The 14,353-nt window shown below is 41.1% G+C and overlaps 1 protein-coding gene across 1 annotated transcript in view; it reads left to right on the top strand.

Moving 5' to 3' along the window:
- The first annotated feature begins 3,383 nt into the window (after positions 1-3,383).
- The window catches only part of disc1 (DISC1 scaffold protein), a 199,347-nt gene continuing 188,377 nt past the window's right edge, over positions 3,384-14,353 (top strand). The window contains exon 1 of the mRNA XM_008124945.3: positions 3,384-3,536. Within this exon, the coding sequence (XP_008123152.2) occupies positions 3,485-3,536 (52 nt within the window). The 5' untranslated portion in view covers positions 3,384-3,484. The remainder of the gene's footprint in view (positions 3,537-14,353) is intronic.

Raw genomic sequence — 14,353 nt, 5'->3', positions numbered from 1 at the left:
CTTATGCAAAGTGATTTTGCATAATAGTCATCTCCAGCTGACATCAGCCTAAGCTGAGTTGTGCATGTGGGTCTGTTGTGCATATGGTACAAGAGTGATCACTCGTGGCCGAATATTGTTGTCTTCCATAAGTGACAGTGAAGATCTATTCTTCATCTACATGGTGTTTCACGTTGACATAGATTTCCAGATGGAAGGTGACCACAACAGAGATTTGTGTAACACACCTTCCCCTTGGCACACTTTTCACCCTGTATTTCTGCCTCTTCAAAGTCCACAGCATTGTTGGTTACAGCTGTTACAATGCTTGGGGCTTCCCAGTTCTTGGTGTTTATACCACATTTTTAAGGTTAGCTTTAAGTCTGTCTGTAGATCTCTTTTGTTGTCCACCGACATTCAGTTTTCCATTCTTGAGCTGAGAGTAATTCCTTTGAAAGACAGTGATTAGGCATTTGGACAACGTGGTAGGTTCAGAGAAGTTGATGGCAGAGAATCATTGTTTCAATGCTGATGATCTTTGCTTCTTCCAGTGGCTGTGCATACGGTAGGACATTAAAATACACAGAGTGGGGTCTGAGTGCATATTGCTTGTATTCATAACAATTGCTGACTGATCATCAACCATATGCATTGACCATTGCTCCACATACAGTATAGGGTTGCGCTGACCGGTGACTGACAATGAATGCCAGTTAACAAGCACATGTAACTCCAGAGAGACAGCATTGTGTAGTGATCTGGATGTTGGGATATGACTCTGGAGGCCATGGTTTGAATCTCTGCTTGACCATGGAAACCCACTCCATAACTTTGGACATGTCATGTTCTGAACAAATTTTGCCAAGAAATCTCCATGATAAGAGTCACCTTAAGGTCATCATAACTTGGAAACGACTTGAAGGCATACAACAGTATTTAACACTACAGTGATGTTGAGGTAGCCAGATTCTTACTCAGAGGAAGGCAAGGCTGAACTCTCTCTCTCTCTCTCTCTCTCTCTCTCTCTCTCTCTTTCAAGTTACCTGCCAACTTATGGCTATAATGAAGGAATACTCAGAAGGTAGACTCCTCCAGAGGTGAGAGGATCCCTCTTGTCCTTTACTGAACGTAGCATTTGTTGGGTTTTCTCCGTGGGTCTGTAGATAGTTTCTAGGTTGTGTTTTTTCATCAGCTTCCCTGATGAAAAGTGATGGAAGTTGCTGCTAACTGTGAGAGAAAAAAGGTTGAACTTTGTGAAAGCCACCCACTGCATGACTATCACCTTCCTCCCACCAGACTCAAATCAAGGAAGGGCTTCATGAGAACCACCACTCCTCTTGATGTCCTCCCAGCAACAGCAAGAGTGTCCCTCTGGGCAGCTAAACCAGGCAATTCCAACTGGATGGCCCCCCATGAGGATCTGCCTCCAGGGGCAAACCAAGAATGGGCAACTTGGAAGTCCCTAAATAGACTGAGAAGCGGAGTGGGCAGATCAAAAGACAACCTGGCAAGATGGCACTACCTGGAGGAATCTTCCGCCTTGTGTGACTGTGGAGCTGAACAAACAACTCCTCATATGTATGCTTGCCCACAATGCCCTGCCTCTTGCACGGAGGAGGAGTTGTTTAAAGCTACGGACAATGCAATTGCTGTTGCCTGCTTTTGGTCCAAAACTATTTAGCTGTTTGTGATTCCTTTATTTTATCACTTTTTAAAACTTATTTATTATGCAATACTTTTGACACAAAATAAATAAATAAATCAGCTTCCCTAATGCAGTCAGTTGTTCCTCTGATGTATGGTAAGAATACTTTTCCTCTGGGTGGATCTTTGTCTTTGCTACGTTCAGCAAAAGACAGGAGGGATTCTCTCACCTCTGCTGTATACTACTGTATACCATGCAGTTGTGGACAAGTCTACATAGGGACCACCAAATGCAGCAGCATTGCCCAAAGACGAATCAAGGAACATGAAAGGCACTGCAGACAAACTCAACCAGAGAAGTCAGCCATAGCAAGCACTTGATGAACCAACCTGGACACAGTGTATTATTTGAGAACCACCATGTAAGACTACACAGAGAAGCTGTTGAAATCCACAAGCATGTGGACAATTTCAACAGAAAGAATGAAACCATAAAATGAAAAAAATGAACAAAATCTGGCTACCAGTATTTAAAAACCCTAAAGCCAGGACAACAAATAAAGAACAACACTCAGAAGACAGGGGAATTCCAGACAAGAAACAATCAGGGCCAGCTAACAGCTCCCAACAAAGGATGTCTCCAGGCAGGAATTAACCAGGTCTTGAAGATGTTAGGCTTTTCAATGCTAATCAAGGTGATTAATTGCAACATATACACTTGCCCCGATGGGTTAAACCGCTGAGTTGCTGAACTTGCTGACCGAAAGGTTGAAGGTTTGAATCTGGGGAGTGGGGTAAGCTCCTGCTGTTAGCTCCAGCTTCTGCCAACTTAGCAGTTTGAAAACATGCAAATGTGAATAGATCAGTAAGTACAGCTCTGGCAGGAAGGTAACGGTGCTCCATGCAGTCATGCCAGCCACATGCCCTTGGAGGTGCCTACAGACAACACAGGCTCTTCGGCTTATAAATGGAGATGAGCACCAACCCCAAAAGTCGGACTCGACTAGACTTAATGTCAGGGGAAACCTTTACCTTTACCTACCTATACACACACACACACACACATATATAAAAGAGAACAAATACCCTTCAATCCATAGGACCCAGGGCTGCAGCCAAAGGGGGGCGGGTTAGGGGTTCAACCCTCCCCCGAAATATTTCAGGTTTTTTAAAAAAAACCCTGTTTTACTCATGAATTTTAACTGATTAAAAAACCCATCAGTGTCCACTGCACTAAAGTTTTCCTGTCTTGAGTGTCCAGTGAAGTTTATTGATGGAGCCTGATTTCTAAAATATTTTGCGTTATAGAACTACTCTTCATGATTCGCTAAAAAAAGGTTCAACACCTCCCCCTCACCACCCCCAATTTTTTTTTCTGGCCATGGCCCTGATCCATAGGACCACCTTGGCAAACTATATCCCAGTTTAAGAAAATCCGGAGGAACCATAGATTTTGGCTCAAGAAAACCCTCCCAAATGAATAGACTGCCATTGGTGACAACGGGTGCATCTACACAGCAGTCTGACATCACTTTAATGCTAAGGAATCCCGGGCTTTGCAATTTGGTGCAAGGCCCCAGCGCCCTTTGAATGAGGTGGGTGGAAAGAACTGAACTCCCAAAATTCCATCAGCGCCATGGCGGTTCAAGCGGGGTCAAAGCGCATCAATTCTACAGTGCAGGGGAGGGAAGAGCCAGGGGAGAGAGGGAGGGAAGGAGGGAAGAGGCGGCGAGTCAGCCGGGGTCGTCCCTCCCGCCTCTTTCCCGAGCCAAACGGGGCGGCCTTTGGGTCCTTCCGACGGGCTGGGGGCGGGAAAGGGGAAGAAGGGGAAGGCGGCGACGGAGCGCGCAGCCACCCGAGGATGTGGAGCAACGGCGACCCCTCGACTTCGGGCAGCACAGAGCGGGACCCCGGTGAGGAGTGGGGGCTAATCGGGAGGGAGCTGAAGCGGGTGGGAGTGGCAACGGGCAACGGGCAACAAACAAAGGAGTTTCCCCGGGGTAGCAGCGCGCCGCCTCGCCTTTGCCCAGGGAAGAAGCGGCCCCAGGGCTGGGAGTTGTTTCGCCGCGCCCCGGGGAAGCCTCCTTTCTCTCGCGCGCCCCCTCCTGGCCGGGAGCGGGAGCAGCGGCTGGGCTTTGACAGCAATTACAACGCAGCCTGAGCCCTGCCACATGCACAATGGAGGGCCTTCTTATGGCAACACCAGAGGCACTCCAAGTGGCCACCAGCTACTGGTCAAAGGACATTTAGTATCCTGCCAAGTTTTAAAACTTTGTTAGTGTTTTTAAATACATTGCATCTGTACTCTCTGATAGGATAAATAAATGAGTTGTATTGAGACCTGGGAACCCCGATGGCGAAGTGTGTTAAAGCACTGAGCTCCTGAACTTGCAGACCTAAAGGTCCCAGGTTCAAACCCCGTGAGCGGAGTGAGCGCCTGGTCTACTTTGTTGCATCTGTTAACTTTTGGTTTTAACCCACAGAAGCTTAATCAGCAATATATTTCCCAGTATTTAAGTTTTCACAGGGGCCCCTGGTGACACAGTGTGTTAAAGCGCTGAGCTGCTGAACTTGCGGACCAAAAGGTCCCAGGTTCAAATTCCGGGAGTGGAATGTGCGCTCGGTGTTAGCCCCAGCTCCTGCCAACCTAGCAGTTCGAAAACTCCAATGTGAGTAGATCAATAGGTACCGCTCCGGTGGGAAGGTAACGGTGCTCCATGCAGTCATGCTGGCCATATGACCTTGGAGGTGTCTATGGACAACGCCGGCTCTTCGGCTTAGAAATGGAGATGAGCACCAACCCCCAGAGTCAGACATGACTGGACTTAACGTCAGGGGAAACCTTTACCTTTACCTTATTGAGACTTGAACTTTTGCACTATTGTACAAATTACCATTGCGAACATGTGAATTAAATAAACCCAATCCCAATCCCAGGGACTATATGGTCACAACATAGACAATAATATTCCTCCAAAGATCTGTGGTACTCTTTGGAATATTGACTTTGCTTAATCTGCTTTTGACTTTAGCTAATAATAATAATAATAATAATACAGTAGAGTCTCGCTTATCCAACCTTCGCTTATCCAACGTTCTGTATTATCCAACGCAGTCTGCCTCCAGCCTGGAACCACAGCTGTTTCTCTAGGCAGGCAAGGATCACAGATTTTAAAAAAAATCTTCACAGGACTGAGCTTTTTACGAATTTAACTTCTTACAATGTTGTTACTGTAAGTTCATTTTATGCAATTCTATCTTTATTTGTGGTCATTTTTTTAGTAGTCAATGTTTTTGTAGTCAGTATTTTCAATACATTGTGATGTTTTGGTGCTAAATTCATAAATACAGTAATTACTACATAATGTTACCGTGGATTGAACTGCTTTTTCTCTTGATTTGTTGTAAAACATGATGTTTTGGTGCTTAATTTGTAAAATCATAACGTAATTTGATGTTTAATAGGCTTTTCCTTAATCCCTTATTATCCAACATTTTTGCTTATCCAACATTCTGCCAGCCCGTTTATGTTGGATAAGCAAGACTCTACTATAATAATAATAATAATAATAATAATAATAATAATAATAATAATAATAATAATAACTTGATTTTTGTATCACGCCTTCATCACCCCTAGGGGACTTGGGGCGGTTCACATGGGGCAAGGCCCAACAACACAATTCAAATATAAATTACATAAAAATGCCATTCAGAGTGTATACAGAATAAAAACAACAACATTATAACAATAAATAGTAGCATCAGTCAGCAACCAAACAACAGTTTCTGTTATCTTCATGGGTGGGTGGACTAATTTCAGTAATGAAGGATAGGTTGATAAATAAAGTGCATAATCGTATTAACCCACCTTCCATACTGATAATAGATTTCACGATTGTTGTTACATCTTTGCATGTATAGATTTAGTCTTTGTTTGTTGAGATATAGTGTTACAGATATAGATGTCACTGCATCCCAACACTAACATTTGTAACTCACTGCTATGGACTCATGGGAGTCATGGGTTTGATGAAGCACTGTGTGGCCAAGAAGGCTCAAGGCCTTGTAAAACTATAACTCCTGGGATCCTAGAGCAGTGTTCAAGTGCTGTTGAACTGCATTCATTCTACAGCGTAGATACACCTAAAGGCCTAAATGATGTCCCATAAAGATCTCTACAGTCACAACAAGCATTGGGCAAACTTGGACCCTCCAGATGTTGTGGACTTCAACTCCCAAGCAGCTGAGGCGGAAAAGGAAAGGGCCTGAGGCTGTTAGGAATGGTGAGAGTTGAAGTCCACAACACCTGGAGGGCCCAAGTTTGCCCATTCCTGATTCTACACTGTGATATAATGCATTTTGAAATTGCATTATATAATCAGTAACATTCATATAATGCAACTAGCTGTGCCCGGCCACGCGTTGCTGTGGCAAAATATGGTGGTATGGGAAATAAAGTATTGAGGAACTGGTGGTAGTTAAGGTAAAGGGTAAAGGTTTTCCCCAGACATTAAGTCCAGTCGTGTCTGACTCTGGGGGTTGGTGCTCATCTCCATTTCTAAGCCGAAGAGCCAGCGTTGTCCATAGACTCCTCCAAGGTCATGTGGGATGACTGCATGGAGCGGCGTTACCTTCCCGCCAGAGCAGTACCTATTGATGCACTCACATTTGCATGTTTTTGAACTTCTGGGTTGGCAGAAGCTGGGGCTAACAGTGGGGGCTCTCTCCGCTCCCCCAATTCAAACCTGCAGCCTTTCGGTCCAGAAGTTCAGCAGCTCAGCGCTTTAACACGCCGCGCCATCAGGGGATATTATTTCCTAAAGGTTGTGAATATACAATATTTCTGATTGGTTTTTTTTGTCTGTTGGAGGCAAGTATGAATGCTGCAATTAGGAAAAATGATTAGGATGTAATGGCCTTGCAGCTTTAAAGCCTGGCTGCTTCCTCCCTGAGTGAATTTTTTGTTGGGAGGTGTTAGCTGGCCCTGATTCTTTCCTGTCTGGAATTCCCTTGTTTTCAGAGTGGTGTTGTTTGCAATATTTTATGTGCGTCTACTGTCTGTGGCCCTGAGAAAACAGAGGATTTGCCAGACTTTGATGATGGGAATACTTTGTTGGGAGGTGTTAGCTGGCCCTGATTGTTTCCTGTGTGGAATTCCCCTGTTTATTTACTGTCCTGGTTTTAGAGATTATATTGTTCTGCATTATTCTATCCCAGTAATTATTTCATATTAAAGTAGAATCTCACTTATCCAACATTCACTTATATAATGTTCTGGATTATCCAACGCAGTCTGCCTTTTCATAATCAATGTTTTTGTAGTCAGTGTTTTAAATTCATTGTGATATTGTAGTGGTAAATTTGTAAATACAGTACAGTAGAGTCTCACTTATCCAACATAAACAGGCTGGCAGAATATTGGATAAGCGAATATGTTGGATAATAAGGAGGCATTAAGGATAAGCCTATTAAACATCAAATTAGGTTATGATTTTACAAATGAAGCACCAAAATATCATCTTAGACAACAAATTTGGCAGAAAAAGTAGTTCAATACACAGTAATGCTATGTAGTAATTACTGTATTTATGAATTTAGCACCAAAATATCACAATATATTGAAAACATTGACTACAAAAATGCATTGGATAATCCAGAACATTGGATAAGCGAGTGTTGGATAAGTGAGACTCTACTGTAATTACTACATAGCATTACTGCGCATGGAACTACTTTTTCTGTCAAATTTGTTGTATAACATGATGTTTTTTGGTGCTTAATTTGTAAAACGATTACCTAATTTGATGTTTAATTGGCTTTTCCTGAATCCCTTCTTATTATCCAACATATTCATTTATCCTGCCGGCCTGTTTACGTTGGATAAGTGAGACTCTACTGTATATTTCTAATCTTATATTATCTGCTCAGAACTGGATTATATGAGGCCCCTTCTTCACAGCTGTATAAAATGCACACTGAAGTGGATTATATGGCAGTGTGGAGTCAAGATAATCCAGTGCAAAGCAGATAATATAAGATTATAAATGGGTTATATAGCTGTGTTGAAGGGCCTTGAGTCTACACTGCCTTATAATCCAGTGCAAATTAGATAATCTGTGGAAGAAGCCTAAGTGAGGCCTAAATCAGCCTGTCCCCTAACTGAAGCCTGGCTGTCCCTTGGCTGGTTGCTAGGCAACCAAGTGGGCAGAGATTAGCCCTCTAAACTGGCAGCAATTGGATAAAAACAATTATTGCTCTCCCTCTAATTAGGACTTTATTTTTCTTTTCTTTTTGTTGTATCAACCTGGAGGCATGGATGATGGGTTGTGTTGTCAAATTTCGAGGTTTGTCCACTGCCCTGATGCCATCACTCTTTTATATATATAGATTGAGCTGCATTATGTGAGGCTGGATCTACACTGCCATATAATGCAGTTTCAGAATGGAATCTGACAGTATTGGACTGGATAATAAGAGTCTACACTGCCCTATAATCCATTTCAGTGGTATTATATGGCAGTGTAGATCCAGCCAGTGTCTACACTGACCATATAATGCAGTTTCAAACTGCATTATATGTCAGCATAACTAGGGGGCACACATACTCCCACTCTGTTTTATTTTATGCCAGAGTTTCGCAACAACTTTCCCCTGGAACTCATGTTTCACAAAAGTTTTGAGTGGAAAAAATAATTTCAAATAATAATAACAACAATGGTAATAATAATAATAATAATAATAATAATAATAATAATAATAATAATAACATATTTTATTTATATTCCGCTCTATCTCCCAGGGGGACTCAGAGTGGATTACAGAAATATATATGGAAACATACAAGTTATACAATTAACAACAAAGACAGACAGTACATAGAGGCAAGGCTTCCCATTTTTTTTCATCTCCGGCATCTGGAGACTGTGCTCAACTCGGCTATGGGGAGGTGCTGTTGTTCCATTTTTAATGCGAAGGAGCCTGTTGGATCTAGACCACAGTCCTCACACATTATTACAGGTTAAGCACTCCTCATCTGTAAGTGCATTTATTCTACAGTGTGGATGCGTCTCTAGTGTCATTCAGCAGAATATTCATAAGTGTGGGATAGCAGTCTGAGTTCTTGATTAAGGGTGCATCTACACAGCAGTATTAAAGCAGCTTGATGCCACTTGAATTGCCATGGCTCAATGCTATGGACTCATGGTAGTTACAGTTTCACAACGTCTTTAGCAGTTTCTGCCAAAGGGTGAGCGTACCCCACTAAACAGCAACTCTCATGATTCCATAGTACTGAGCCATGGCATTTAAAGTGGTGTCAAACTGCATTAATTATATGCACTCTAGGACTCTCGGAGATCAGGTATGGAAATCTAGTGACTGTCCTTGAGCAAATCACATTCCGTCAGTCTTAGAGAAAAGTTATGGCAAATCTCTTCTAACTGAATCTTTCCAATCAAACCCTGTGATAGACTTGCTATAAGTTGGCATCAGCAGCAAGCACCCCAACAGCAATCATGCAAGGACATAGGAAAATGTACAGTGTTACGGCACCCCTGCGTTTCACTTTTTCTGTTTTGGGAAAGAGGTGATTTAGAACTGATTTAGGACTGGCATATGGGAAGGGGGCTGGGTTTCCTGTCTGCCAAGACTATTTCCTCATTCTTCAGAATAGCTAAAAGGGATGTTTGTTTGGAAAAAGAGAAGGAAGTGCCTGCATTTCTACATCACATCTGGCTGAGGGATGCAAATAGGGTCTTGCTGCTTTGTCATTATCCAAGTTATCAAAGTTATAATTATGGAACCCAGAAAAAGAAACTAGCAAAAGGATATAATCCTATTTGACTCAACTCTTGAGTTGCAAAAATATTTGACTGCTAAACTGTATAAATTTTTGAATACTTATTTTAATCTTGCAGAAACAGACTCCGCTGACCTTGACAAATTCCTCAATGAGGTCATCAAGAAAGACAAGAGTAGTCTGAATTGTTCTTTGGACTGTCCTTTTAAAAATGTAGCTAGTACAGATATTTGATTAAAATGTAGTAGGCTAATTCTCTTGGTATTATTCCCAAAGATATAAAAACAATGTACAAATCATCTGTTGATTGGGTATATTAGATATGGTAAAGTATATGTCCAAAACTGCAAGCTCATGTCATAAAAGAGTGTAATCTCATCAAATCCAAGTAGATTTTTTTTGAAAATGTTCTGTATATGTCAGTTAGGATCTAGAGCAGGGGTCCTCAAACTTTTAAAGCAAAGGGCCAGTCTACAATCCTTGACACTGTTGAGGGGCCGAATTATCATTTGAAAAAGAAATACGAACAAATCCCTATGCACACTGCACATGTCTTATTTGTAGTGCAAAACAACAACAACAACAACAATGAAAGAACAATACAATATTTAAAAATGAAAACAATCTTAACCAACATAAACCTATCAGGATTTCAATGGAAAGTGTGGGCCTGCTGCTGGCCAATGAGATAGTCAAGTTAATTAGGATTGTTGTTGTTGTTGTTGTTGTTGTTGTTGTGTGCCTTCAAGTCATTTCAGAATTTGGGTGAGCCTAAGTATAAAATTATTTATTTATTTATTTACTACATTTATTTACTACATTTATATCCCACCCTTCTTACTCTGAAGGGGACTCAGAGCAGCGGTATATAAATACAATATATTATATTATTAGCATAGCACAATATTAGCATTATACATTACTATATTGAACTATACCACTATACTGTAATACTATATGTAATATATAACATATAATTAATATTATATGGTATTATTATTAGTATTATAATGTATAACATTATAATATTTTTATCAATATTATATGTATATACAATATGTTATATTATTAAAACTGATATAAAAATATATTATAAAACTGAGGGTGGGGGCCAGGTAAAGGACCTTGGAGGGCCGCATCCGGCCCCCGGGCCTTAGTTTGGGGACCCCTGATCTAGAGCAAGCCCTATTGGGAGTGGCTGAAAGAGCTGGGTATGTTTAGCCTGCAGATGAGAAGGCTGAAATGAGACATGATGAGCCCCATGTATAAATATGTGAGGGGAAGTCATAGGGAGGAGGGAGCAAGCTTGTTTTCTGCTGCCCTGGAGAACAGGACACAGAACAATGGCTTCAAACTACAGGAAAGGAGATTCCGCCTGAACATCAGGAAGAACTTCTTCACTGTGAGAGCTGTTCAGCAGTGGAACTCTCTGCCCCAGAATATGGTGGAGGCTCCTTCTTTGGAGGCTTTCAAACAGAAGCTGGAGGCCATCTGTCAGGGGCGCTTTGAATGTGATTTCCTGCTTCTTGGCTTCTTGAGGTCTCTTCCAACTCTATCATTCTATGATTCTATGAATGGTCCTCCAGCATATACTGCAGGACCTAGAAATTATCAGAGAGCAAATCCGTGAATAAACAAATCTGCAAAAGTGAAACATGCTAATGTCTGTGTGTGTGGCAGGGGGGTCAATTGTAATTAGCTCTTGCTCAAAGTTTATTTATTTATTTATTTATTTACAGTATTTATATTCCGCCCTTCTCACCCCGAAGGGGACTCAGGGCGGATCACATTATAACACACATAGGGCAAACATTCAATGCCCATAAACACATCAAACAGAGACTGAGAGACACACACGCAGAGGCAAGTTAACTTTCTTCTGAGGGGATGTTCGATTCTGGCCACAGGGGGGAGCAGCTGCTTCATCATCCACACTGACGGCACTTCCTCATACCAGGTCGTAAATTAGTTAATCTTGCCTCCCCATTTTTATTAGTGGTACCTTATCTCCTACTTGATAGATGCAACTATCTTTCGGGTTGCTAGGTCAGCAACGAGCAGGGGCTATTTTTTATTTTTAATTGACGGGTGCTCACCCCGCCACGGGCTGGCCTCGAACTCATGACCTCATGGTCAGAGTGATTTAAGGCAGCTGCTCAACAGCTGCGCCACAGCCCGGCCTACTTAGAGCAACAACAATAATCTGACTTCTTTGTATGATAATCTCTCCATTTATTTGTTAATCCACACGCCAAATTACATGGATATATCACTGCATGAATTCTGTGATATATAAAGACTGTGTGTGATCACATCAGAATTGAATTGGTTACAGTTGCTCTTATAGTCAGATGTTAGGATTTCAACACTGAGTCAAATACTGTTGTAACAATTTTAGAAGTCAATGGAAGAAGAGTCAAAATGAAGAATTTTCAGATATACAGTATTAAGGATATGTTGTCGAAAGCTTTCATGGCCAGAATCACTGGGTTGCTGTGAGTTTTCTGGGCTGTATGGCCATATCCCAAAAGCATTCTCTCCTGACATTTCACCCACAGGTAAATAAAGAACAACGTTCAGAAAACAGGAATTCCAGTCATGAAACAATCAGGGCCATCTAACACCTCCAACAAAGGATTCCCCCAGGCAGGAAGCAGCCAGGCTTTGAAGCTGAAAGGCCATTCAGTGCTAATCAAGCTGGCCAATTGCAACATTCACACCTGCCTCAAACAGACAAGACTTCTTTCTCCCACCCTGGACATTCCACGGATATATAAACCCCACTTGCCTAGTTTCCAACAGACCTCACAAACTCTGAGGAGGCCTGCCATAGATGTGGGTGAAAATTCAGGAGAGGATGCTTCTGGAACATGGCCATAGAGCCTGGAAAACTCACAACAACCCAGTATTGAGGATACTTAGGGCATTCTTATCTAACAGCTCGTCTTGTAAGCATAGGAAACAATGACTTCTGTACAAGTAAATGCTTGAATTTAATTATTTGTAGGTGAATGAGTGGGCTGAACCAAGGCTTCTTAAACGTTTTCCACTTGTGACCCCTTTCTACCTGAAACAAAACTGCAACCCTTTTCCGCAAAGTCCACTCTAAACACTGCATGTTATTGCTAACTGATTTGTGAAAATGGGTAGCATTCAGAAACATTTTATTGTTGCCAAATTTCAGTGACCCCAACATTGAACTAAAGGGTCAAGAAGTAGTGGGGTAGACCAAAGGCTTTCAGGTTACCTATGAAAGAAGGAAAGTCTCATCACCTGCATTTAGATGCCAAGCAAACAGTCAGGGATAATGGTTATGCCCTTCATTTTGATTAATGGAAGGCAAAACAACAACAATAAACTCATGGCAAAGTTAGCCATTTGCATGATTAATTTATTGTAGTAGGACCTTCCCTTTTCCAGCCAGTGCAAAATTCCTGTCTTCTGCTAACGATGTAAAATTATTAGAAATTCCAAAGCCATGGAGTGGATTGTGTTTTCCCATTTTGGGGAGTAAAATGGAATTTTTCTTTGGTAAAGTGGAAAATATAGTATTAACACACTCATCCATTTATAGATCGAAAAGTCATTTTGTAACTCTAGGAACATAATATTTATTAGAGGTAACTTTGTCATAAAATGATCGTGTTTGATATATTTAAGTACAGCTTATTCTGAATATAATAACTATAATTACTACAGGGGCTGCTGTGGTTTTATATGTTTTTATGGATTTTATCTGAATTGTTTTTAATAATTATGATATTTAATGCTGTTTTGATATTTATATATTTTAAATTGCATTGTAAAGCTTTTAATGTTAGCCGCTCTGAGTCCCCTTATGGAGAAAAAAGGCAGGATATAAATAAACAACAACAACAACAATAATAATAATAATAATAAAAAATATTTTTGCTTTGCTACAAATGGACTATCAGATAACTGTTAGGAACATCTGAGGGACTTCTTTAGTTTTGCTTCTTTGAAGAACAGACAAAATTCCTCGATAAAAACCCAAGAAAATGTCAACACTAGTAAAACAAATATAAATATTTTATCACCTCTAGTATAGTGTCAATCAGATGTGACAAATTTATTTCCATAAAAAGAAGCAAAAAAAAGAAAAACAAGTCCAAGGATTGTAATGATCCCAATATTGTAAATAATCAGGCAATAAAGTGTTATTTCTCATAGTTTTTGCATGTGTTGACACTGTAAACATGTAGCCATGTTGCTTTAAATATTTTATACATCAATCTAAAAGGCAGTATTTTGCAATATCTTTCCCCCAATGTCCCCCTGCTTCCCACCTCAGATCTTCTCATCGCTAGCTGCTACTATTATTAATTTATTAAAAAGTTATGCATTGTCTTTCAGGACATAAAAGCCCTCCTAAAGCAGTGTACATTTCTCAAGCAAGCATAAAAATCTATTCAAAATCTGCATGCAGCCTGCATTGATTGCTTACCTTGGCTCCATCCCTCCAGTCTCCTCTGCTTCCTCTGGGTTGCCCCACCCACCTGGATGAAATTCAAGTCCCTCACCTATCTTTAAAACATACATATATCTGTCTCAGTAGTGCTTTATTTAGTATTTTTGCAATTGATATTATTCAGTTGGATACACTTGAGCTCCCAGTGGCGCAATAGGTTAAACCCTTGTGCCAGCAGGACTGCTGATCGAAAGGTCGGCGGTTTGAATCCGGGGCGTGGGTTGAGCTCCTGTCTGTCAGCTGCAGCTTCCCATGTGAGGACATGAGAGAAGGATGGTAAGACATCCAGGTGTCCCCTAGGCAATGTTCTTGTAGACGGTCTATTCTCTCACACCAGAAGCGACTTGCAATTTCTCAAGTTGCTCCTGACACAAAAAAAAAGTGGGATACACTGAAATGGTAGATAATTGATTTCCCAGTTCTTAGACAGAGGACATTTC

The sequence above is a fragment of the Anolis carolinensis genome, chromosome 1 (genome assembly GCF_035594765.1).
Source record: "Anolis carolinensis isolate JA03-04 chromosome 1, rAnoCar3.1.pri, whole genome shotgun sequence".
Taxonomy (NCBI): domain Eukaryota; kingdom Metazoa; phylum Chordata; class Lepidosauria; order Squamata; family Dactyloidae; genus Anolis; species Anolis carolinensis.
This window is presented reverse-complemented; position numbering and strand designations above follow the sequence as displayed.